This window comes from Micromesistius poutassou, assembly GCF_964030765.1.
Source record: "Micromesistius poutassou genome assembly, chromosome: 4".
Lineage (NCBI taxonomy): Eukaryota > Metazoa > Chordata > Actinopteri > Gadiformes > Gadidae > Micromesistius > Micromesistius poutassou.
This window is the reverse complement of record NC_140274.1, coordinates 21,244,300-21,271,567: the sequence shown is the minus strand read 5'-3', so window position 1 is coordinate 21,271,567 and position 27,268 is coordinate 21,244,300. Positions and strand designations below refer to the sequence as shown.

Genomic DNA, 27,268 nt, shown 5'->3' with positions numbered 1-27,268 from the left:
TGTGTGTGTGTGTGTGTGCGTGTGCGCACGTGTGTGTGTGTGTGCGTGTGCGCACGTGTGTGTGTGTGTGTGTGTGTGTGTGTGTGTGTGTGTGTGTGTGTGTGTGTGTGTGTGTGCGCGCACGTGTGTGTGTGTGTGTGTGTGTGTGTGTGTCTTGTGTTGCGAGGTGAGTTGTATATGCAAAGACGTTTCCTTTCATTTCAAAGTCAAGAACATGCAGACTGAATAAAACCCATCTGAACTTGGAACACGGACACCGACTCAAGAACTTTGTTCTTAAAGAACATCGGCACATCTGGCCTTTCCTCTCGGCATAACACAGCCTCTGCCAAGAGAAGTTGCTTCCTTCACTTTATTGCACAACGCTGGCAGTCAGTCCTTGAACACATTTTTGCTAATCTTCTCTGAGGGCTAGAAGAACGATCCAGTCTGGTGCGGGACTGTGCGCCTGGCCCGGCGGCCGTGTCGACGCTACAGCTTTCTTCGTGTCTTAGGGCGTTTCCAACCTGGTTTTACATTTTCATGAATAATAATCATTTCGTCTGCAAATATTTTAGAGTGTGTCTCTCTCTGTGTGTGTGTGTGTGTGTGTGTGTGTGTGTGTGTGTGTGTGTGTGTGTGTGTGTGTGTGTGCTGTGTAGCTCTGAGATATAATAGGCCTGGCATAAATAATAAATAAGTCAGGATATTACACCTCTACACCCTGCCCCTTTGACAGGCAAAGGCCATGTTGGACCATTCTAAATCAATATTGATAACTGGTAAGCAATCAAAAAGCTTTAAAAATCTTTAAAGAATGTGGTGCTGCACTGCATCCATTTGATTTCATTGATACGGCGTTTAAACTGCATTATTGGGCAGACATCTTTTTGTAAATATCCAGTGTGGTGATGAGCGTTTCTAGTCAACTGACAGGTTCCTTTCATGCATTTAGGTGCTGTTGCTATAGTAACTGCCTCCCTTCTCTGAACGCCAAAGAGATGGGAGAGCAGCGGTCTGGCTGGTCCTCCCACACACACACTACGCCAACTACACAAACTACTCCAGCCACAAAAACTGGCCCAGCCACACATAAAAAACATTAGCAACGTGGGGATTGTGTAAACGAGGAGAGAAAACCACACAGAGGCCAATACAGCGTAAACACGTAGATAACGGATGGGACATGTTCCTTGGGCCTAAATCTACTATTTTTTCCATGTTTTTCGAATGATAGAAAGCAACAACATGGTTATTTGTTCTATCAGTTGGTCCTACGTCTGGGAGGAGAAGCGACAGGCTGAAGGACGAGTTGGAGTTCTCCATTGAGTTATCCATCCATCTCCATTTTTTTAATTGATTTATTTCCTACTCCGTGCATATGCCGTGTGTTTGGTAACCGACGATTAAGCGCAACACAACACACGCAGGTGTTGATCGTCACGCTAAACGGCGCGTCTACTTATTCGCGCTGAACATCGCTGCACCAGCACGTGTGTGTGGATGCTTGTTGTGTAGTAGGCCTACTAGTTGTATTCCAGAAGTCTGCAACAATGCTGTCCAGACAGCTTCTTATCGTTTCGTTGGCGGCCTTCGCATGCACTGGACTCAGTGATGCCAAATCCCTTAAAAAAAGAGTGGAAGAAGCCCGCACGGGAGCCGACCCTGAGAGACCCGGCTCCAGGGGGCCGCCCCACCGACACGCTGGCTCCCGTCCGCCACTAGCAGTCGGCCCGCTGTCAACATGGACGTATCCCAAGGAACCGGCGGCACCCGTAGCGCCATTGAACCCGCCGATGTTTCAGCTGCGATCTCCGAAGACGGCGACGGCGACGGATAATTTAGCCGTGCGCTGTGGCGAGGACTCAGTGGACGTGGAGGTCAGCCAGGACCTCAGAGGGACCGGACGCCTGGTGCAGCCCGAGGAGCTGACGCTGGGTGGTTGTGCAGCCACCGTGGCCGATGACTCTTCTGGAGTGCTCGTCTTTCACGCATTGCTGCACGGGTGCAACAGCACACTCATAGTAGGCCTATGCTCTCATTCAAAGTGTTAAAGGGGGGGTGATATGATATCAGGCCTTTTCGGCTTTTCCCTTTGACTGTTATGTGACGTTTACGTCTGCTATGCTAGAACATTTTAAGTCCCGAGCCTGGGGGAGTATTCGTGCCCACGGAGAACGGCCCTCATTAACTGCGTAAAACAGGTCGTTTGCGCTCAAACTTTACTTTCGTAATGGTGTGACGTCAGTGGTGGGGGGGTTCGACGTGAAGAAGTCGCGGCTCCCGGCTTCCCGCAATGTTTGCAACTTATCGGGGGTGTGAATTTGAGTTGGCTACCCTGAGGGGGGCCGTAAAGCAACATGATACAAAACAGAACGTTTTTGAAAGTCTCTGAAATGGTTTTGTAGAAATGAGCATGGTAAGAATAAGGGGTAGCCTATTTCTAACATGCAGGCATGTAACCCTTTTCTAGTTTATTAACCCTAAAAGGATATTATGGGATCTTTAATCTTTCTCAATGTACGAGGGGATTTAACTGATATTTAACTTTAATCTATTCCCTTCTAGATGACAAGCGACACATTTATCTATGCCTTCAAGCTGCTCTACAAGCCCAAGTACAGGAGAGACGTCACTATCACGAGGACCGTGGCCGCTGTGATCGGAGTAGAGTGTCACTACCCACGACTTCAATTAGCTGGCTTCAATTAGCCCGTTTTAGCCAGTTTTGTGTTCTTTTAAAAACAATTTTTTTTTCTAATCTGATTCTCTTAAATGTATGTATTCAAAATAAAATGTATCTATTCTTATATTGCGTCATTAATAATTTTAGGTTGAATGCTGGATATACGTCTAATTAGTTTACCATGGATCTGTAAATGTAGGTCTATCTAGCCCTTTTTTTTCACCCCCCCCAAAGTCAATCAATGCAGGGCCCGTTGCGTTTACAGTAAATGGAGTCACTTTTCCACAACGGAGTTCTTAAAGTGAGCACTGAAAGACACAAGCTCAATTCCTCTGAAAGGTTTACTGACTGCAATCTCCAAGTGATATGCGTGTGTCATTCCAACCAACAATTATCTATAAAACATTCAGCCATCACTAATGAAATCCAACGTTGTCTTGTCTCCTTCCCAAATATGCAAATGCATGTTGCCAGTAAATCAAGCTGCCAGTGCATTTTTAATGCGCATTTATTGAATTGTGACTGATCAGTCATGTACAAGGCATACTGGCAAATGTTAACATTGTAGCTTGAGTTGGGCATTTGGCATTTCATTTGGCAATTGGGTTAGATCTGAAAAACAAGTCTCAATGCAGATTTGCTCTACCAACAACAGACTTTTACTGTGTTCGACAAACCCTCTGTGTCGCCCTAATTACAGTAGCATCAATAGTCTTTGAACTCCAGCAGGCATGCATAGGAAAGCAGGGTCTGTCCTCTCGAAGAATGGTTAAGAGGACTCTGCTGGCCATCACGGACCACGCCTCTCAGCAGCCGGTCAGGCAGAGCAACACGTCCAGCTGGGGACTCATTCTGCCGCGGATCCCCACAGCAACACCGGAGGTCCTACTGCCGTCAGACCTGTCACCGTGTCCTCCTTGGTCTAGCCCCCTGCTTCTTGCACATGACTACAACTTGAACATAGCGCCACTGTACCTTTTTTTTTTTTTTTTTTTATCGTATCATACACCAGATATATACACATTGAACTTTTAACTCTCTAGCCCTCTAGAATAAATTGTATTGAATGTTTATTTACTTTTGTACTGTGTGCTAGGTTTCTGTTGTAGGCCTATGTTGTAGGCTACGGTTATTGTTTCATCTGGCCTGTGTTGTGCTGCGACAAAGTAATTTCCATACGGGCATAATAAAAGTGAGTACATATATATATATTTTTTTTTTATGAGGTTGGCTGTTAATGAGTCAAGCTATTGTTCCTTCTTTATCCGGATTGTTCAATGCTGTTCATCTCACCCTGATGATCGCGTCCCCGCCCCCTTCTGGTCGCTCTTTGAATCATTTCACAACTGAAGCGCCTCCGCGGTCTGGAAGGTTCTTCGTGCTGGGAGGAGGCGGACGACGATGTGTGGGGCGAGAAGATTCACTTCTCACCTCAGGTTCTATTTTCTCCCATATGCCCCGACACCTCCCAGAGCCCACCAGGAGCTGTCGTCAAGGACACTGGGAGGCCAGAGCGTGTAATCCAGGTCTGCTTAACTATCTTCTGACAATTATCCTATACGCCAGTCAGTGTGCCCTCAGTCAATGCCCTTTTGACTGGTCAGACAGCCTGTTCTCCAAACAAAAACGACAGAATAGGTTGTCACTATCCCCCAAAACGACCAATATGACCGTTCAACGGTCCAGCGCCCCCTATCCACTGGCCAAAGAAATGACAAAATGGCAATGCTGTTTCGTCTGCCAGTCAATAGGGGGCGGAAGACCAGCGAATGGTCAAATGGGTCGTTTGGGGCCGTATCGACCATCAACCTAGTCTGTCGTTCATGCAGGAGATCACGATGCGTCAGCAATGAGCCGGGAGGGATCCCAAATCCAAATCTAAAGTCTTCTACCGGGGTAGACGTAGTTGAGCTACCAGAAGAGCTATTATCACATTTCACTCACTAGCTTACAAATTGCAAAGGCGTTTCTATATTACCATGAAATAATAGCTCTTAAATCTTACCTAGGTCTATACTCCCTTTAAATTAACAGCCAACAAATAACTGTGATTGTATTTTTAGGCCTATCACTACCACTATGATTGATTTGATTCGATTTGATTTAATTCTGGATCAAGACAACATAAACAGCAATCCAAAGGATGACATGCAAAAGAAGTAGGCCTACAATACTTATTTCCAGCGTGGTCCATACCGCCATACGTCTAAACGCGAACCTTGTCTAATGGCTCTGTTTACCTTGTTTCTAGTCGCAGCACTGCTATCTAAAACCAACAAGTGTCTTGCGTCACACGAATAACTCATATGGACGGCGACGGGTCACCGGGGCCTTTCCGTGATGCGAAAGTGCCACATCGTGTTGTATTGATTGTAGATGGCCTTAAATCACCCAGAGACACATGGCGCTATTTGTATAATGACTCTCATCATCAAAAAGCTCTGCGGAAATATTGTTTGTTCAAGAGATGACTAATATAATGGATGAGGGGTAATTGGGAGCCATTATGATGATGCAGTGTACTTTTGTTACAGAAGAAATGAGCTTGGCACGACGAGAACGAAGAGTACAATAGCATGAAAAGTGTTTTGCGATGAGATTACGATGACATGTGCTGTACCAAACTGCCAAATAAGGCCCTTATCACATGATATCAAAGCTACGTTATTATTCCCATTACCAGACAACGTGCAAACCCATATTACACAATGGCTAGCTGTATTCCAGTCTTTTACAGTTTCCTGAAATATAATGTACAATTGTGCGTGCCTGTGCTTGTCGAGCATGTAGACACACACACACACACACACACCCACACACACACACACACACACACACACACACACACAGACACACACACACACACACAAGCATACACACACACATGTGTGTTTACGTGCACCACAACGTCATTGAGTGTTTCTTACACAAACCCCTAGCCTCATCAAGCCCTGATTTGGCCTCATTTCAAAACAGGGATATTGATTGGCTGAGAAGTTCACCATCTGTCAAAGCTGTAAACCATCACATGCTCCTGTGGACAGACGGGCCGTTTCCCTTGGCATCTGTATTCATAAAAGCATTGATCTGGCGAGAGCACACTCGATGGTCAAACATTTCCACATATTCCCGTAATAATTATTTCCACGGGGAGCTTAGCTTTTTTCAACGGAGCATCATCTGAGGCTTCTACGGCATATGCCGTGTTATTATTCACAGCTTGGATTAAGGTCCCCATTAAGTACTAAGCCTGTGGTCTACTTATCAGAGCAGGTTGAGATCACAGGCTGTGCCTGTAATTACAGACTAGGTAATGATTGAGGAAATGGTGTTTAAAGATGATAATTTTGTTCTTTTGTGGCTTTCTGACATGGACAGAGTGAGCCAATTGTACATTTAAGTCACCCCAATTTCATAGGCTTCATAAGACCTTATGGTCAAAACGTTCAGTTATAACGGTGTTGGAAAACAATGATTTCTCATTTTTTGTATAAGTTCAGACTTCACTCACAAACATCTGGTTTGAAGTTCACAAGATGTTTTTTGTTACATTTATTTTGCGGCGGAAACAGTGCAGGGGTATCATCTGTTGCTCAGAGCCAGGCTTCATTCTTTGTCCCAAACAAAACCCACTCACCCACGAGACAGTCAGGCGAGGCCCTGTGCTGAGAAGCTCATGCTAGCTTTCTTCAGTGCTCTGAGTCTCTATAGCATTAGGCTGGATCAGTGTCTGATAACAGTGTCTGATATATATATATATATATATATATATATATATATATATATATATATATAGCAAGGCATCTTCTTCTCCTATTTACTGGTAGTGATTTTACCGTTTGTTTTTGTTTTTTTTCAAAGTGCTGGTGTCCATTGGAAAGACGTTATCCTATATATCGTTATATTATGTCGTAATGCATTCCATTCATGATGTTGTTGATTGTTATTCCGTGTTTGACTTATTGTGAGTCAGACTCGTCGGTAAAACAACCGGTTTGGTATTTGAGCAGCGGCGTTGCGTAACAGTCCGACATGCCCGTTCCTGTTCACCAGCACCGTCTACCGCCCCTTGCGAGGCAACAAGGCGAGGCTTTGAATAATGAATTTGTACTTCTTTGTTAAGGCTTTCCTGATTCATTCCCGGGTCAGTGCACACAGTGCACAAAAAACGTTCTCAACCTCCCTTAAAACTCTGGTCATGTAGGATGTGTTCAAGTGATGTGAAAGCACACGGAGCGGACGAGTCAGCGCGCTTGACTGAAGTCTGTGCGGGACTTGTCATCGATGATAGCGGGGGGAATAATTGAGCTGTGCATCTCCCATCACGCTGGGGTCCAGAGTAGCAGCAGCAGGGATGTCAGCCAGCCAGTCAGGCGGTCAGTCAGTTGAGTTAACTTAATTAGTCCCCCGTTGCCCACATGTCTCTGATGGTTCCACCCTGACAAGCAAACAGCCCTGGGTAGAAAACAAATGTCATTTGGGAGTGCGTGTGTGTGTGTGTGTGTGTGTGTGTGTGTGTGTGTGTGTGTGTGTGTGTACAGTGATGGAAGTGTGTGTGTGTGTGTGTGTGTGTGTGTGTGTGTGTACACACACACACACTGGGAAAACAGTCTGCCTTTCAAAAGATAACACCAAGAAAACCACTTCCAAGATAATATTGCCCCGGTGGTTTTCCCTTTTCTCAGCCTAAAGCTTCTAACGCGTCGGCTCCCGAGACGTGATTAGCACTGGCCCCCGTCCGGTCGGACCAGTTTGTCTGGCCGGCCTCTCTCCGGAGAGGGGGACCGGAGGCGCAACATGATGCAGCACAATCAGGGGCTCCTCATCGGAGGAATCTATTGTCTTGATTGGGCTCAAGTTTCACCAGCGAGGCACCTCCAGAGCCGAGGTTCCCTCCGGGGCATTAGCAAAGTGGGAAGAAAATACAATAAAGTGTCACGGGCAATTAAACGGTTAATACAACAGGTCCGCATTCGAGAGGCTTTGCTTTTGAACCTATCCCCAGGTCCTTGTAAATGTACCCTACACGTTCATTTGCCGTTAGGTGAAAAGAGTGTTGTGTGTCTAGATCAACATGGACATTTTAATGCAGGCACGCTTTACTGCCCTCTTATTGCATAGTCCATGAAGTAGACTCCTAGAATGGGAAAAGAGTGCTATTTTAATGGGGCATAATGGCAGCATTGACTTTCGTCAATACATTTAAACTCAGGCATCATCCATTGCAGCTATGGCTGTAAACTGACTGTAAACCGCGTATTCACAACAAGCTCAACTGACTACACAAGCAGAACAGGTGTGACAGGTACATTTTTTCGACTTTACATCGATTTTTAAGCAAAGGAGTATGTGAAGTCCTGTATACCTCGTCGTTGTACCTCAAAAAGGAAGATTAAAAGGTTTAAACTGATGCAAACAGTATGAGTGTAGTGGACAGGAAATGGTGAAATGTCCCAAAGTGCTTCCATTAAACTTGGATTTAGTTTCCAGTCAGATTTCCCCTCAATGTAAACCGTTATTGAAAGTGAACACTAGTATAGCCAAATTTTATCCATTTAACAATGCGTTAATCCTCAAATGTTTAATGTGTCTCTACAGTAACACATAGTATCACCGGCAGACCAAAGGAAATGTGAAAAGCCCAATATAAAAGCTGAGAAGAGGCAGAGAGGCAGAGAGGCAGAGAGGCAGACATCGAGGAAATATGGATGGAGAAAAGCACACGGGGTCTCATGCAACCGAGAGTCAGTCAACATTTTAGTTACACGATATTATTTTTAACGGTTTTTGCAATTCTAAATGTGCCAAATGTGGAATATTTCAGAGCTTGAGCTACAGACCAGAATTATTGTGATGTTCGTTAAGGGCAGTGCTCCGATCTACAGGCCTGCAGACACCCATACAAGACACACACCCATGAAAGACATAGCTACCCCTGTAAAGCAAACTTGGTTCTATGAACGTCTTTACTGTACTTTTACTTTACTGTACCGACGGCGATATATTGTTTCACTTCTTATGACAAATGTACTTATTGTAAGTCGCTTTGGATAAAAGCATCTGCTAAATGCCCTAAATGCAAATGTAAATGTAAATGCAAACATATTATATATATATATATATATAAGAAACACACTCCGATGGAAGTAGGTACCACACACATCCTCATTCTACCCACAACGTGACACGTATGCTTCTGAACAGCGAGTGACTTTGTTTACGTGCTGCAGGCAGCCAGTGCTGTTATGATGATTAATACTGTGACGTGCGCAGCAGCAGCAGAGAGTGAATTGAAAGGTCTGTTGAAAGGAGAGAGTATAATAAGTGCCTTGCAAAAACAAAAAGGTAGTCATCGTCACTGCTGCTTCCCACCAATGGATGGTTGCAGACACCACTAAACGCTCACGTCGTTTGAGAAAGCTGCATGGGAATTGTGGGAATGCATGTGAACATATGTAGACGTTGTTGTTTCAACTGCAAAGGTCATGGCCAAATGACCTGATCAGCCGACGCAGTATTAACTCCCAACATTCAAGCTGGATACCAGTTCAGCGCATATCCTCACATGCTATTCGTTGCATAGGAATAGGCCTTTTTTCAAATAAAATGCGTACAGCTATAAAATGCAACCTCTTTAATTGTCGGGTGTTATTTAAAAAAACAAATTCTCTCCTCTCACACACACACACACACACACACACGCACACACACGCACACACACACACACACACACGCACACACACACACACACACGCACGCACACGCACACACACACACACACACACACACACTCGCATTGTCGGGACATTACAGAGGAATGTATGATGTGAAAGTAATGCCATTGGTCACATGACTTGTCCTGTCCTATTTCTCTAAAACCTTCAACTAATAAAGGTTAAACGAGGGTTTCCAAAATGAATCCTCACTCGTATATATATAAAACACATTTAGCCTAGCAGCTCGGTTTCCGTTTTGCATTTACCTTTGTATTTACTGTGTTCTACCCCGCAGGGCTTCAAAGCAATCACTAGGCGTCCATGAGCCGAGAGCCGGGATCTCTTGTGCTTTTGGCTTCTTTAACTGGCAGCACTTGCGTGAGCCGTGGAATAATCAGCCCGGTTGGTCTGTCACTAATTGGGAACCAAAGGAGAGAAAGCATGCGAGTGTAGCAGCTTGTTAGGCCCCCGAGGGGCCTGCATGGGGGGGCTGCAGCATGACTTATCAGTTCATCTCCATCTATAGATGGTGTCTCTGTTTTACGGTTTGTGGATGATTTGTGAACATTGTGGATGTGTGGACTTCAACGTGCCTTATTCTAACCCTTCCAAGATTAATGTGCAGCATTGTTTTCAGACAGCGGCGATGCCTGCACCACCTTTACTTAATGTATTCCATACGGGGGCAATTGTTATCTGCTGTGGGTTCAGACGGTGAATAACGGCTCTTAACAGAAGAGGAAGTTAAGAGTGAGTCTGCAGAAGCAGGATCCTCTGTTGCAACCTGACCACAACTCTTTTGACTACCTGTTCCTGATTCTGATGATTCACCGTGTCGTAGTGTGGCATATTCACCTAGTCACTTAGTAACTTAACTATCGAGGGGTAATACAATTTATTTTTGGCTTAAAAGATACAAGAAAAACAGAATAATCAGTACACCTGTATATTAATGACAGTGAGAGTGGTGCAGCCATACGTTTAAAAGATGCAGTAACAAAATATCCTAAGTCCATACAAGTAACTATTCTTAGTTATCAGTTTTTTATTATATAATGTTATCATATTTAATCCATTTAAATTTGGCATCAGTTTGTTTACTGTTCGAATGTGTTTCTCAACTGTTCTTGTTGTCTACTCTAAACATGTTAATCTCAATCACCAAATAAACCCACAAACACACAGACGCCTTTGGCATGATTCTTATGCATATTCATCCGCATAGCCTCTAGCCTCATGTAGCAGATTTAAGATAATGGATGGTTACAGTTCTCAAAAATGTGCTGGATAAATTTGAATATTCAAATGTGAGTTTAGCCACTGAAACAGAGAGCACTCTTTTAAGAAAAAATGTATAACGCCACACTGCCCTGGAAACAGCTGGTGGTTTTGTGCAAGCTCACTAACTGAAAATAAAAAATGAAATCACGCATGTAATGGAATCCCAATCTCTTCCAGATGGAAAAATTCAAATTCTGCTCATTGCTCAGACGCTACTTTACTTTACAGACTCTTCGATAATGGAAGAGAAAGATGACATATTCAAAAGACTATGTAGCGAATGTGCTTTTGCAACAATAGCTCAACGGGATCTCAATTTGGTGAACCCAATGACCGTGTTGAAACGGCTTCCAACGAGATTTCGTTTCTTTGATGAGAAGAGTTGAATATGTCATGCATTTTGATTATCAGTCAGTGCAATAACAGTAAGTAAAGACAGATCTCTGCTTCAACAACACAGGCACAGAGAGACAAAAACAGACACGACGATTAGAGTCAGAGAACAACCATGTTGACTTAGACAGAGGCATGTCAAGGACGTCAGTCGTGCAGTTTTATAATGATTATTTCCATTGAGACCAGACCTATTCAAGCAACGTATTGGGGCTTCGAGTCTTTCTATGTCCCCCACCCCCCACCTACCACCCCCAAGCAAGCGGCGCAGGTTGTGGTTGATTGTGTAACCTTTGTCGTTCCCCACTCCTCTCCAGCGACTCTCAGTTCATAAGGTGACCTTCACACTGATTTCCTGAGGAAGTGATTTTATTTCAGTCCCCCTCTTCTGCAAGGCTAAATGACCCATTTTGGGGAAGTGTGATGTATTTTTGTAATGAGTATAGTGAGCAATAGTCGTGAGTAGTGAGTGGTCATTTGTCTTATCTGGACTCTGTAAATATTTGGTTTGTACTGTCTCAGTGGCCACTGGTCAGATCCATTCTGGTGGACTTTGGTATAATGCTTGGAACTCTGATGGACACCAATAGATTAATTTCTATTTAAAAGCATCCGCTGTCAACAACAATGCGACCTGCACTTGGACAGTGTGTCCTTTAAATCTCGCCTCTCACCTCTTTCTCCGTTTTTGTTATCGTGTAAGTACTTTTTTAAAATCCATCCTTAGATCTGCCGGTCATGGTCTGACCCATGGAGGCTAAGTGAATACATTCCTAGGTTTAGGTTTTCGTAGGGTTAGACTGAAGGTTAGAGTTACCCCTCATTCACTTGAGCTCTTGTGACATAACTTGCCTTCAGTGATATTTGATTATCTGTTTTAGAAATGACAATAACATGGATTAACATGCCAAATATATTGATTATGCTTGTGTGACCATAATGCGCTATTATATTACACTGTATGGGGAATTTGTGTGGATGTTGAACATCTATTCTTTGCTAGAATAGATGTATAATAAGAAGATTTTCATTCTGTTTTTATTGAGCGTTATTATCCAAGTCAGTCCTGTGACTATTTTATGTTTTAAAATATTCTTATTTAGAATAGCTTTCTAAATCATGTATAAAGACTTGATTAGCGTACTTGAGGTTGAGCACAGTAGGCTATAACTGCATATTGAGGATATGATTTTTGGAGAGCTTTGGAAAAATGTATTTTACTAATTTATTGGTAGACAGTGTTTGAATTCCTATAGATGTGTACATTTGTGAAACATGAGATGCAGCCTTTATTGAAAGTCAGAAACGGTTGTGATTTCGTAGGCTAATATGAATAATTGCATGATTTAGTATGAATATGATGCAGTGTGAATACAAGTCGATAAGTGTATTGCAATATACTGTATTTGTGTACAGGTTTTCCTTTAAAATACCAATGAACTGCTTGTTATGCCTTTAACACATTAGCTCACATACATACGCCTACTATTAGGACATTTAATAAAACACGGCAGGCCAACCCTAATCATTTACAACCACAACACGCTGTTGCTTTAAATACGCTATAACCCCGCCCACTGCGATTCTGGACCAATCCGCGGCCCTGGCACAGATACGTCTTTGAATTATGGTCCAATATTAACATCGCCTCTCAAGAACAGCAGGACATTAGCGGACTACTGCTTTTTTTCATTAACTATCCCAATAGTCATCAAGCCTCTTATAAGAAACGCGCTGACGCGACGGACCGCGCAACGCGTCCGACCGCCGACGACGACGGACCGGGATGTACCGACCGAGGCGTGGGACTCTCGGGCGAGGAGGTTCACGTTGAACCCGCGAATCCACGACGGCTCGTGCGTATGAGGTGGGTTTCAGACGGCGCGTCCCCTCTCTTCCCCTCTCTTCCCCTTCCCCTCGAGCCACACGGAGGACTGCGACAATGTAACGTTTCAGACACACACACACACACACACACACACACACACACACACACACACACACACACACACACTGCGATAATGTAACTCGTAACGTTCCCACACAAACTGCGGACAACGTAACGCGTAACGTTCAACACAAACTGCGGACGATGTAACGCGTAACGTTCCACACACAAACTGCCGACAGTGTAACGTTACAACGTTACACCCAGTCGGAGGGTCTGGTTGAACGTATCCATTCAGTCGTCGCCCCCCCCCCCCCCCCCCCCCCAATGTTCCCCACGTCTGATAGGGATTGGTGATAATACACGTACGTGTGTTGTGGGTACTGTTGAGATCTGTGTCCATATCTCGGTGATTTGCTGGTCTAGTCGTGTCCTGTGGACGAATAATGTCGTTCACTGGTAATACTTGCTAGGATACATGTCAACTCACAGAGGACGTGTTGTATTCTGTGGTCCACCTTTCCCGTGTCTTAATGAATAGCCCGTCTATAGGTCGAGACGAGTCTCTTCTCGTCACCGTGTAGCGAGGAACTGATCGCTGGCGTGTATAGTTTCCTAATAATGCGTGGCATACATAACTGGGGATAATGGTCACGATTAACGTCAGCCTGACGCTTTAGTTCCCTTCGTTTCCCTCATCGCGGGCTGGGTCTTGGTTACCAAGTAGTCGAATACCTTGGATTCACACACTCATTTCAAGATACGGATCGTTTTTAAGAGAAATAATGTTGTTTTTTTTGTAGTTGGCAAATAGCAGCATGTCTTCGCTGGATTCATCTCCTAAATCACAGTCCGATCACTAACATAACAGTACCATCACAGTAACCGTCTATATTGCAGTCATTGGACGCCACTGCAGCTGTTGATGAGCGTGTGTGTTGGTGGTTCGATGCCCAGAGACATGCACATCTGCTCTGTGCAGGTGGTTAGTTTAAAGACAGACGTCTCGTTTATACAGATTATTTACTTTTTTTTTCACTTGGCCGGCTTGGCTCTAGAGTGTCCTGGCTCCACAGCTGCAGGAGCCCAAGTGTTTAGACTCTGGAACGATTGCCCTAATTTCCTGGTTTGAGGAAATGTAACACGCCATCGCATTGTGAGTATTGTGAGAATCCGTTGTTTTGTGCAGTCTCGGAGCTTGGCCAGCCCAGCCGACCGTGCAACGTTCGGCTTTCCGACAACTATTGACAACAACGACAAAGTTAAATGGCAAATGGTTTACTCTTTTATTATTCATGTCGAATACCAGCCTGGTTTATGCCCTTCTAATCTCATCATGCTCATGCTGTACCTATAGCTGGTACGCGGGGACACCCCACTACACTCGCTCAGTTATAATAACTACAAATAAAATTGATTGGGCTGTGCACTTTAGATGAACTATTTGTCATGGCTGCTATTCTTGCATGTGAGACACACACACACACACACACACACACACACACACACACACACACACACACACACACACACACACACACACACACACACACACACACACACACACACACACACACACACACACACACACTGGTTTCCTCAATGTTATCTTGAACAATGTATCGCAACCAAACCCTCAAACCAACCTCAGGGGCAGCTCCAATATTGTAAGTGAACACACAATAATGAACTTGGTGAAGCAGGGTGTTGCCTTGTTGTATAAAAGGAGATGGCAGCATCAACTTCATCCGAAACAAACGGCTATCGCCTAACCTTTTGTTATGTATGGTCCCACTGGGGGAAGTAGTATCTTTTCTATTGTAATTAGGTTGAGGACTTGGTTCGTGGCCCTTTGACTCTACTGTGCTTTGTCTGGTTGGCTAATGACTGTGTCCGAGCTAAGTACTCCTGTGCTCCGTGCGGTTCCCGGTTGGTCCAGCTGTTGTGGGTCAGCTGTGGAATGCGCCCCGCCATCGCTCTCCATTGGTCCCTAATGAAGGCTTAGCGGAGGGTCGTTCGCCTGAATGTATGAAGCGAGCGACCTGTTAACGAGGCGCAGTGCGCTTGGTTTTGGACTCAAACGTTTGCCCGACGACTAGTAGGGAGATCGGGTGGTGTTGTGTTGTTGACTTGTAACAACTGTTGTTACAGTGTTGTTATCTTGTAATATGTGTTGTATTTGGAGATATATGTCAGTATATGGAGATAATGTCAGCGATGAGTCGTGGACCTGCATCTCCCTCTCTGGGTTTGATTTGCAATCAATCAATCAATCAATGTACATTATTCTGCCTATTACACGGCTACTTACTAAAGAAATCAATAATTTGACACAAAATATAACGACAGCAAAACTATTATCAATTTAAAAATGATTGTATTGCTTTCAAAAAACAATGTTGTCATAGCAACATTGACTGTTATTCATATTCTGCTATTCAGAATCGAGTAGTATTCAACCAGGCGCTGTACTACATTTGATAAATACACTGAGGAGGCTTTCTCTTCATGCGCGTAGTGACAGGAGAAGTTCCCTGTTCCCTGTTTTCCTCCCAGTTCTCCGTCTCTCCCCCCTCTCTAACACGCTGACCGTTCACATCATATTCACTGGCGACTTGCAAAGCCTCATCCCTTCTCCCTGTGATGAAGTGAGGTCGAGGTGGTCGAGTTTCACACACACACACACACACACACACACACACACACACACACACACACACACACACACACACACACACACACACACACACACACACACACACACACACACACCTCTTCTCCTCTAACGGATCAATGGAAAAAAAATATCATTTGAGGCGCTGGAGAAGAAGGCGGATACAGTATCACAGATGGGAGAGAAGAGCCTCAATTAATTTAAACCCAAACACGTTCTTTTATTTTAGCCCCCAGTGGAAAGGTGTAATATGAGCCTCGGCCGAATGCTCACCGCATCTGAAAACCACTACGTTAATCCAGCTATCACAACATGCACCGCCACCTTTCCTAAAGCTAGGGTAAGGTTATTTTTAGGTGCATTCTTCGTCATATTTGTTGAAATTCAGATGGCAATCAATAAATCAAATGCTCTGAGAAATGGGGGGGAAAAAAATCTGGTATCTGGCTGTCACAGGCCTGTAATAGGCCCTTCTGATCATTTTATTCACCCAGAATGAATTTTCATATGGCCTTCCAGTCTGTCCACCCACTGACCAGAGTCTTCCACAAGGCCACACAGTCCTATTGCTAAAGCTAGCGAGCTAGGCATGGGTTCTGGGAGTTGCTTTGGAGGAAGGGGGGGAATTCTTCGACGTTGGACACTTTCAAAATCCAGCATACTCTGGCTGGTTTCTCCGTATCGCAAGCTTTAACGGCGTCACCAGCCATTATTTGCTTTTCTATACTGTTCATTCCAGTCCAAGGCCAGATGGAGAAAACCCTGGATTTTGAGGCGCACGTGATGATGACGTCATAGTTTTGTACCGACCAATGGGATGGTAATCTCTGTTGGCTCTTAACTATCAAAGATGGCTTGGTCCTGCCTTGCTTCTGTCTGCATACTTTTCTCATTGGCAGTCAATCATTTTTGAAGTGAAGCAGTGGAAAATGTCAAGAGATTAACAGATTGCCGGCCCGCGCAATAAGAGCACAAACTTTCCAACTAACTAACTTCTAGGATGCATGCGATGCACTTTTGTCTATCAAAAAAAAACTGTCTTGAACACAACGCGCCAGGGAGTTATTTCAGGGCCTGATCTTGCTGTACTCACAGGACTCACAGGATCACTGTAATGCTGATCTGGGTGCTGATCAGCCCTGCCGGTCCCGTTACGATGCAGACGAGCTTGTCCTCAGAGGCGTTCCCACACGGTGATAAATGTGTCCTCGCGTCCTACTGTCACCTTGTGAAAACATCCTTTTGGCGGAGGGGAGGGGGGGGGGGGGGTCTGACTCGCCCGCCGCTAGAGGGGGAGTTAGCTCAGATGGAAGGACGACCGCTTGGCTCCTCTGTTCAAACGGGGCCCGCTGGCTGGCTGGCTGGCTGGCTGGTGCGGGGGCCAGTTCGTGTCCGGGCCGCCGAAGGGGGAAGCAGTTAGCAAGAAGGCTGCGGCGACTTGGACCGCTCCATCATCCAGAGCCGGGGACAGATGTCCTCCATGTCGTCTTCGAGCCTTTTGAATTACACTGCAGCGCGTTGGTGGTCACCGTGTTGACCAAACACGCATGAAATATGGATCCGTAGCTTCTACACCGGCCAGCTGAAATTACACAGAGCGACGGCGAGAGAGAGACAGATTGATATTACGGACGGAGTAGAAAAAAAAAAATGGAACATTTTGGCCGAGGTCCAGCAGGGAGCAGTGCATGATCTGAGAAAAATATGCATAATGGGGTCACCACCTTAAGGCATGCGTACTACAGTCATTGTATTAAGACTTGTCGTCATGGTGAGAACGGTTGGAGATCTGCCCTCTTAAAACGAAGAGGTTTCAGTTAACAGACTCGCGCTGACGATGACGTGCGAGGTCGCTAAGAAACACAGACGCTGCAAGGACAAATGAATAGAACTGCAGCTGCTGATGCCCCTCGTAGACTATCCGCCCTGGAGCCGTTGATGCTCAATTTAGACGGTCCGTCCTGGAAATGTTGAAGCTTCATTTAGACTGTCAATCCCGGAATCAACCGTGCTGCTTTTTGTTTGACTGCCACTTCACGTCGGTTCGTCAAAGGCTGTAGTTTATTTCAGTTTATTTATTTATGTCTCACTTGTGAAGTACGGCAGTGTCGAACTTCTGTGTTTTGCAATCATCACATAGGAGCATGACTTCATGGAAAGTAAACAGGAAGTTCTACTTATATAGTCGGATCAAATACACATCTGTACACTCACTGTACAGTCTTTGTTGTATGCAATACAAAGTAACAGATGGTTTTGAAAGATGTGTGTGTGTGTGTGTGTGTTAATTATCCCCACAGTGATGCATTGTAGTTGCTGCAAAGTAACCTCTATTGCACAGGACCACTGGTTGGGGTTTTTTACGTGCTTAACCACCAGCTATCTGGTCCTGAGAACAGTGCTGCTCTGATTCTCTGCATGCAACGCCAAGACAATGTGGTTTGTGTGTGCTTACAGTGGGGTTTAGAGTGCTATGTTAAAGTATGCAGCTCACCGGCTCGGGGAGTGCATTGACCCGCTGACGGACAAATTAGAGACTGGAGACTGCTCAGTTGTTTCTGTCAGCGCTGGAACATAAATGTAGGATCTGTAGCGTGATGCATTAGGCCTGGGCGATGAGGCTGAAAGACGTATCACGATATAACTCGATCATATTGATGGATATCGATAACTATTGATAATTTTTAATGAGCTAAAAAGACTAGGAATTACCATGCTGGTTTTAATCACTTCTGTTTAACACTTAATGTGACCATCCACTGTTTTGATAAATATCAAAACAGTGATAAATATCAAAACAGTCATAAATATCATTGATAAATATCATTGATAAATATAAATATATTTGTAAAATATATATATCATGTCGATACGACTCAAATATCGTAAATAAGAATGGAACAGTGTTTGTGTAACAAACCCAGCTGCTAGATTCGGTGGTCCAGTCTCTTATCGATATGTATATTGAACATGTTTTATATTGATATTGATCAAAAGTCTATCACAATACAATAATCTATTGTTTTATTGCCCAGGCCAGATGCATCACCCAAAGGGTTTAAAATCAGGAGCTCACGCTTGCCATGATTTACCTGTCGTGGAAGCCACACAATCCCTTCTGTGCATCAGGGTGCAGCACATGAGGCGTGGGACTTTATGTTTTTATTTTGGAGGCTTAGATGCTACCTTCTAAGCCTCTTCAAAAACACCACAACAAATCCATTCATTGTGTGTGTGTGTGTGTGTGTGTGTGTGTGTGTGTGTGTGTGTGTGTGTGTGTGTGTGTGTGTGTGTGTGTGTGTGTGTGTGTGTGTGTGTGTGTGTGTGTGTGTGTGTGTGTGTGTGTGTGTGTGTGCGTGCGTGAGATATATTTGCGTTCATTGAAGCTTCACCCAGTTTTTAAAAAAAAAATCTTTTTCTCGTTCTGTCGTCCCTCAGGCCTCATGGAGTTAGGGACTCAACGACTGTTGTGCACCAGGGATCTTGGTCCACACCTGGTCCACAGAAGCAGACCTTGACACCGGGTGGGAACCAGCAACACTCGTCTGCCTCGTTCCGTCCCCTTCCCGCCCCCGTCCCCGTCCGCGTCCGCCCTCTCGCGAAGCCGGGTCGTCCAGTGCGCCCCCTTCGCGCAGCCCGCCTGTGGACTTGAACGAAAAAAAAAAAAAATATGCTGGGGAAGCTGAAGCAGAACATGCTGGTGGCCTGCCTGGTCATCAGCTCCGTCACGGTCTTCTACCTGGGCCGCCACGCCATGGAGTGCCACCACCACCGCTTCGAGGAGCGCGGGCAGCCGGGCGGCGTGCTCCCGCTGTCGGCGCTGGGCGGCAGCATGCGCACCACCCTGCGCACGGGCCAGAACCTGAGCGTGCCGTTCGTCTACAACAAGGACATGCCGCTGGTGTTCATCGGCGGCGTCCCCCGCAGCGGCACCACGCTCATGCGCGCCATGCTGGACGCGCACCCGGAGGTGCGCTGCGGCGAGGAGACGCGCGTCATCCCCCGCATCCTGGCCATGAAGCAGATGTGGAGCCGCTCGGGCCGGGAGAAGATGCGGCTGGACGAGGCGGGCGTCACGGACGAGGTGCTGGACGCCGCCATGCAGGCCTTCCTGCTGGAGATCATCGTCAAGCACGGCGAGCCGGCCAACTTCCTCTGCAACAAGGACCCGTTCGCCCTGAAGTCGCTCTCCTACCTGGCCAAGATCTTCCCGCGGGCGAGGTTCGTGCTGATGATCCGCGACGGCCGGGCCTCGGTCCACTCCATGATCTCGCGGAAGGTGACCATCGCGGGCTTCGACCTGGGCAGCTACCGCGACTGCCTGACCAAGTGGAACCGCGCCATAGAGACCATGTACACCCAGTGCCTGGACGCGTCGGACAAGTGTCTGCCGGTGCATTACGAACAGCTGGTCCTGCACCCCGAGAAGTGGATGAGGACGCTGCTGAAATTCCTCGACATTCCCTGGAACGACGCCGTGCTCCACCACGAGGAGCTCATCGGCAAAGTCGGAGGGGTGTCGCTTTCCAAGTGAGTATAAACTTTGACGTCCGGTTTTGTCTTTCAGCAGCAGCAGCAGGGCCGTTTTGTTCTTTTCTTGACTGTAGATGGCTTAAAGCTGATATCTAGGGCTAGAGTTCCAGGAAGGATTTCACAAAGGAAATGCGCTTCCTGTTATTAAATATCAACATGGGAGCAACAAAGCGCAAGAAATGGAAGGTGCACAGTGTCGTTCGGCTTTAAGCCCCGAGCTGAACTGAAGTGAGGTCGTCTTGCCCTTTTTTCACTTGTGTATTTTCTTTCTTTGCAATACTGCGTGCTTAATCCCAGATGATGGCACATGGCAGTCTACCACTTACTCACTTTCCATTTATTTATTTTCTAAGTCACATCTGCCATGATGGAGCCACAGCATCATAGTTTACATGATTTGAGCATTACGTTGAAGCGATTACAACAGCAAATACGGGAGGTGATTTAGGCCATATTTCCTTTTATTGTTACTATTTAGCAGATTTGTATCATTTGTCTTGTCCTGTGTTGCATCATTTCATTAGCAGACGACTGTGAATGAGCTGCCCTGGGAGCTAGAAGCTAGAACTTGTGTGCATGTGTTGACATGCAGGGTAAGTGTGCGGGTCAATGTGCTTTATCAACGTCACGGCCCACAGTTGTGTTATTCCCATTAGCCCTCAGAACTTCCCCTGCCACTTGTGCGTCACCGCGTGTTTGACTGGCGACCTGGTCGGACCGGACCACATTCCTTGTCCACATTCCTTTCTCAGTACGGCTTCCCAAAAAGTTACATTTCATGTGTGTGGTTGGAACTAATATTCCATTTGCACAAAGTCCCCGGGAGTCCGGCGCCGTCATCTTGAATAAGTCGACGGTGAACGAGGCGTCCTCGTCAGCAGCACGCCGAGTCCCAGCCGGTTACTGGAGCGTAAACATCGCCTGATTTGTCGAGAGCGCACCTCGTTGTAGGGCGCATTCCTGAATCACTTCGCCCCCTCATATCCATATCCATGTCAGCTTTGGTTTGTGTTAGCGTTTTGGGGAACCCCAGCCCCCCCCCCCCCCCATTCCTTCTCTCCTGCCACGTAGCGCTGGAGGCCCCTGGAAGATCCCCACGGAGACCTCTGGATCAGCTTCTCTTATTGTCTCCGTATGAGAACAGTTGAGGTTTTTTTTTTTTTTTTTTTTACAAAAGGGCAACATTTTTGGACGATCTTATCTCTCAAAGGGACAGTTCAAATCTCTTGTCGTAGATCTTATTTGTCATTGGATGATAGCGAGTTGGTCCAAGTCTTAAGGAAGTCCCAAGCTTATTCATTTCTTAATAGTGAAATACTGACTACAACGTTATGAAACCGAAAACACATAACTGAAGCTTATTAATCAGAGCAGGGTTAACGACCAGCTCAAGCCACTGTTTTCCCCCAGTCTAAACCGGTCAAACGTGCTATTTCTAGTGAGACATCAGGATATTTTGCAGACGCATTGTAATGTGTGTATGTGTGTGTTTGCCATAGCTATCCACAGCAATATAAGATATCAGCCTATATTGTAGTATTGCAGAGGGTAATAACATAATGCCATCCTTGCATCTAAAACATTCAAGTGAAATCAAAACGGGCAGGGTCTCTTTAACACCATATTCCTCCCACGTGTCTTTATGTGGGGCATTGTTACAATTGGTTTCATATTGCATTCTCTTCTTTTTGGTTGGCTTTGTGCAGCCTTCAGGTCATTTTCTGCCTGGTTAGTGGGTCTGGGTTCAGCTGTGCAGCAGCTCCAGATTGATGAGACCGAATTTGAGGTGAGACTGTGTAGTATGAAGTCCTACAATTACAAAACATTGCACTTAGGCTGGCTGAAGAAGATCCCTTTTTAGTGTGGCATTCCTTCATCAGATAAGGCTTTCTTTAAATGAGCAGCCAGAGTCCCGTTCAAAAAGAGATACCATGAGAGATGTAAGAAATTAGAGTAATTAATTAGTAGTCCAATAAATATAAGCTAGAGTTAATAATGGCATTCTCTAGTTGCAAACCTAGTGAATAATTGAAGCCAGCCAACTAAGTTGTACTCTTTCCAAGTGTTAAGTTTAGGTTGATGATGAATGACAACAATTAGTTTTTATGATGTGAAAATCCTTGCCAGAGGGGCGACACATCTGAAAAACATTGCAGATGAGGTCATGGGAATGGCAGTGGAGCTGGAGGGGAGCAGTTTGATGAAACGACAGTGACTGCTCTATCGAATACTGCTTATATGAAAACGATGGCGTGGCAGCCGTTATGATTTCAGCCTTTAATCCTTTCCTACTTCCTCTTCTACTGCCATCATTCAGTTATCCGATCAATGTATTTCTGTGTTCCTCTCAACGGAGCATTGATGCCCAGGGATCTTCGAGCTTTGTAACACTTTATTGTACGTCTCCGTGGAATAACCAGATTTCGTTCTGAAGTAAATGACATCACAGAACACAGCGTCTTGCGGTTATTATCAGACGTCTCACTGAAGCACAGATGTTTCCGACCTAATGGTTTTATCACGTTTCAGAAGATTTGCAAACCATTCACATTTTTTTTTTTTTTTCAGTGTACATGGATTCAGTCACTGTATTGCCTTCTCAGACCGACAAGAAATAAAACATTGCATATTATTTTGTTGAATAGTTCAATCGCATACATCATTTATATAAAATAGTGGATTTTGCTTATTGTGTTTTGTTTATAAGTGATTGGTTGCCATTGATTATACCGTATACAAAAAAACATTACCATTAGGGTTTGACTTTTTAATTGAATGATGATCAGCACTATTAACTTTCAGTGGTTTGACTGGCTACAATTGTCCATGCTGGATAGTACTAGATGCCTGGTTTTAGAGATGAAAGCCATAACCTAAAGGCAAAATACATTGATATCAAACTGAAAGCCTGGGGAATCAGATGGCCACCTAAAAACTCACGTTAGTTCAGCCATAGCCATGCATGAAACCTCCTTTTTCTTTCAGTCATTTTATATACTTCATATAAGTTGTTCTATTTATTAAAGTGTTTCACCATTTCCATATACCAGCAACAGCAAGGTTGAATTTGATAGAAACTTAACAGGAACTGAGTACTTTCCAGTACAGGTTCTGTCGAGTGGAAGGCAAATCCTGGAGGTGCTTTGGCGCTCATCTTAAGGTGCGGTCTGCCATGGCATTCCTGCGACTGGATGCACTATGGAGAGTCCTACAAGCACACTTCAGTGCAGCTTCTGCAGCCCAAGAATTAACCACGAGGGCCCTCGAGTCTTTATGGGCAGACCAAATCGTCCTTGTGTTGCCGTCTCACCGCTCCTGCGAACCGCAAAACACTTCAAAATGCCTGTGTACACAATCTAAGCGTATCCCGTGGATTCTTCTACTGCAAAATGCTTGTAACATTGGAAACGTAGGGAGGGTTGTGATCCTGGCCAATCTCCGTCTCCTTTTATGTGTCTCTGTCCTCATCCGCACACATTAAGGCGTTGGGTATCAAGACGGTGAATGTCCTTAGCGCAAGAATAAGAGGCCCTTTCAGCCCACCATGTATAATGACCTTTTTACCGGATTGATTTCATCAAATATGAATACACTGGGGCTTAGCCGGAGCTTTCTGAGCCGGCGCTGGACACCGAAGACACTGCCATTGTTACGAGCGTATCCATAACACGGGTCGGCCACGCGGAGACAACGGAAACAACCGGACCCAGCTCTTGAACTGTGTCTCGAGATTGGTCGTTTATGTTTAAGATTAAAATACAATAATGCAAGGAAGTGATTAAAGCATCAATCAATTTTCCTAGGTATTTCTCTCTCTCTCTCTCTCTCTCTCTCTCTCTCTCTCTCTCTCTCTCTCTCTCTCTCTCTCTCTCTCTCTCTCTCTCTCTCTCTCTCTCTCTCTCTCTCTCTCCTCTCTCTCTCTCTCTCTCTCTTATATTTATTTATATATATATATATATATATATATATATCTTTTCTTCTAATGATTAATAACCAGATTATGTTAAAAACAAAGACCTCTAGGGAAAACCATTGTTTAAGAATCTACCAGGCTTCTGCACTCAGCAATGCTAGAACTGCATCCGAAAAGAGAACCAGCGCAGAAGGTTACTTTGTATTTCGTTTTTTATTAAAACGGCGCCTCCCTATTCCATTCCGTTCCATCCGCGGCCCACAACAATACCCACTAAATGGATCCTAATATCATTTCCTGAAGGAGGAAATCCCTGCGTCGTCTCTCTCCGGGCCATCCCACCGGCGCCCGTAACAGCCAACCAACCCCCAGGACACCTGGGAAGAGAGCCTCTTATTGACCTGTGCAGACCGCCGCCCCCCCCCCCCCCCCCCCAGCTCCCAGGTCTCTATCTGCGTGGAGCCTCTCTCTCTCTCTCTCCCTCCGAGTGGCGGGCCGTGCCCCGGACCAGGCCTGTAGCGTTAACATCAATTACTCTGCCTGATTTAGTGGACGCAGCGGTGGGCCAGGAGGAGGACCCACTCCATTACCGGGCTGGCGGCGGTGTTGCCTTATACCCTCCTCGCTTTTGTGCCTCACAACAAGCTCCCCCCCCCCCCCCCCCCCCCCCCCCCCCCCCCACCCCCACCGTTCATGATCACAATCTCTCTGGCCGTCCCGCTGCGTCCTATCAACCCTGGGCGATACAAAGCACCACTTTTGGTTGGGAGAGAGCCCAGCCATAAATAATTGACATGCCAGAGTACATTAAAAGCAAGCGCCCTGAAGGGGGGAGTGTGGGGGTCAGAAGGAGATGATTTTTTAAAATTTTATTTTCATCAAATTGGATTAAAGGTCTTGAGGAGAAATGGCGGGTGTTACTGGCATGTCCGAGACTACAAATGATGTGGATAATACAGACGGGATTGCAGGGGTCGGTGCCCTGCCGTCTTTGGCTTCTCTCATTGGTGTTTAAAGGGATCAAAGCTATTGCCATCGCTGTTGTTGATGCATCCCTGCCATATTTTACTACTTATTATGTTGTGCTGTGGCAATACTTTATTTATGCATTTAATTTGTATGTATTTACGTTGTTGCACATTGATCACAATCGTTATTTTGATCAGTCAAAAGCTGACAGGATAGCGATTGATTGGCAAATACAATATCACAAATGTTGGAAATTGAACACAATTAATTGTATGTTGTATGTACGTAAGTATCACTTTTAATCTTACAATGTAAGGGAGGGGTGTCTGTAAATTGGTAAGATTACCTGCACTGATGCTTGGATTTCAATTCTAGTGAAAACCCTATCTATCGAAAAGGGACATTACTATTGTACCCAAGAAATACACGTGTACATTTGAATGTATACATTATACTTCATTTTTTAAATGAGTGCTTTTCAAACCAAACTCTATCATGGAATAGGTCCTTGTGAGTTGTGATGATGCTTAATAGTCTTCTGCCCCAGGACCTTTTATTTTATTTTATTTTATTTTATTTATTTATTTTTTTAACTTTGCTCTACGCTTTTACCTCTCCCCTCTCGGTCACGCAGTGGTGGACATCTGGAGCTTGTTGTCTGCCAAAGTGAAAACGCTGACCGTGACATTTCAGTGAACACAGTGAAATGTCACGCTAGTCAGGCAGAACAAACTTTCAATCTTCATGCAATCGTAAACATAGAATTTTTGATTAGTTAGCAATATCGACAGTTGCCCCGGGAGGTGATCAGAACATTTCAAACTAATTTTGCGTTTGCCCGGCTTTGTCTCCATCAGTTTACATCAGGGTGGTCTCTCTCCGTCTCTATCGGCACACGAGTGGATATTTGGATCGCAGCCCGCCTCTTAGAAACGATTTCCAATGTTCTCCTGAGATGAAGGAGTCGGTTTGCTCTATTAATCATGCAGGAGAGACTCCTGCCTGCGCAGTGTAAAGATTAAATTGCAAAGTAAATGGGTTAGCGGGAAGTGAATTGCTATGTGGAGGTTTACCGACAGGGAGAGAGGTGTGTGTGTGTGTGTGTGTGTGTGTGTGTGTGTGTGTGTGTGTGTGTGTGTGTGTGTGTGTGTGTGTGTGTGTGTGTGTGTGTGTGTGTGTGTGTGTGTGTGTGTGTGTGTGTGTGTGTGTGTGTGGTGTATGTTAGCCTCTGGCTGAGAGAACTCCACCCAGAGAGACTGAAAGAAAAGTTAACACTGTTGTGTAAAATGTCTGTTCATATTAAGATTGCCTTTATGGTTCCCTATAACGGAGCCTTTTGCTTCAGAGAGTAACAGTATTCTGCCATCTGGTGAAGGAGAAAAAAAAAAAACGGGCTTTAGTAGATCTGCAATCCAGTTCAACGACCCGGTACAAAGATACGAGGCCAAACTCACTTAATTGGTGGATCAGGATGTCCCTGCCTTGGAGTTCTTATAATAACAAGCATTTGATCAAGCAATGATTTCCCCTTTCATGCAAGCTGCTGTTTTAATATATTTAGCTTATTTTATTATTCAGGTCAAGGGGCCTTCCCAGACCTGACCTGTACTGGCTGGGTCTCTGCAGTGTGGCCCCCCCCATTAGTCATAGCCTGGTTCCATAATGTCTAATGCACTCTCTGTGAGTACGTGGAGTGGTTAGTCATCATGGGCATCATGGGTCTAAACGATGTCCAATAAGAAATCGGTTAACCTTGCTCTATCCCAACAACAAAGGCGGGAGCACTTTCACTTTCACTAAACGATCCATGTTGGCTAATTCATTGTCTACATTTTTACGTTTTTTTAAGTCATTTTATATTAAAAAAAAAAAAAGTATCATGCAAAATAAGAGCCCCTCTACTTGATGGGAGTGAAGAGCTCAGTACTTCACTTTTTTTTAATTTTTTTAAATATACATTTTTTTTGAGTTATTCATGAAGTTATTCATGAAGATACAGTGAGTTAGGAGGGAAGGTTTGGCAGAGACGGGGAAGGACCTGCAGCAAAGGACCACAGAACAGGAATCCAACCCAGGTGGCTGCGATCAGGACTAGAGTTAGTGGCGGTACGCGCTCTACGCGCTCTGCCCGCTGCCCACCCACCCACCCCATTTGCTTTGATTTAAACTGGAAGCAAGCTACCGCCCAAAAACATTAGAAAAACACGAAGAAGGAAGTGACTTGGGGAGGGGTTGT

At 45.2% G+C, this 27,268-nt stretch overlaps 2 protein-coding genes across 4 annotated transcripts; both read left to right on the top strand.

The window, feature by feature from the left end:
- Positions 1 to 1,532: 1,532 nt before the first annotated feature.
- Positions 1,533 to 2,691, top strand: LOC311341627 (zona pellucida sperm-binding protein 3-like; the record flags this gene model as incomplete). The annotated part of the gene is made up of 2 exons (XM_084466438.1): positions 1,533 to 2,003; positions 2,548 to 2,691. The coding sequence occupies 2 exons, from the start codon at positions 1,533 to 1,535 to the stop codon at positions 2,689 to 2,691; spliced, it is 615 nt and encodes a 204-aa protein (XP_084322564.1).
- Positions 2,692 to 11,558: 8,867 nt separating this feature from the next.
- tpst1 (tyrosylprotein sulfotransferase 1) lies at positions 11,559 to 20,182 on the top strand. Of its 3 annotated transcripts, XM_084466590.1 has the most exons (3): positions 11,559 to 11,753; positions 12,764 to 12,922; positions 19,056 to 20,182. In XM_084466590.1, exon 3 carries the CDS (start codon positions 19,288 to 19,290, stop codon positions 20,149 to 20,151), a length of 864 nt encoding a protein of 287 aa, XP_084322716.1. In that variant the 5' UTR covers positions 11,559 to 11,753; positions 12,764 to 12,922; positions 19,056 to 19,287; the 3' UTR covers positions 20,152 to 20,182. The 3 variants fall into 3 exon arrangements, with proteins under 3 accessions (XP_084322716.1, XP_084322717.1, XP_084322715.1); XM_084466591.1 differs by lacking the exon at positions 12,764 to 12,922; XM_084466589.1 differs by lacking the exon at positions 11,559 to 11,753 and having other exon boundaries at positions 12,341 to 12,922.
- The last annotated feature ends 7,086 nt before the right edge of the window (positions 20,183 to 27,268 follow it).

Bases quoted from the DNA above. Each gene is read 5' to 3' on its own strand.
- tpst1 (XM_084466591.1), top strand. From the start codon at position 19,288: ATGCTGGGGAAGCTGAAGCAGAACATGCTGGTGGCCTGCCTGGTCATC.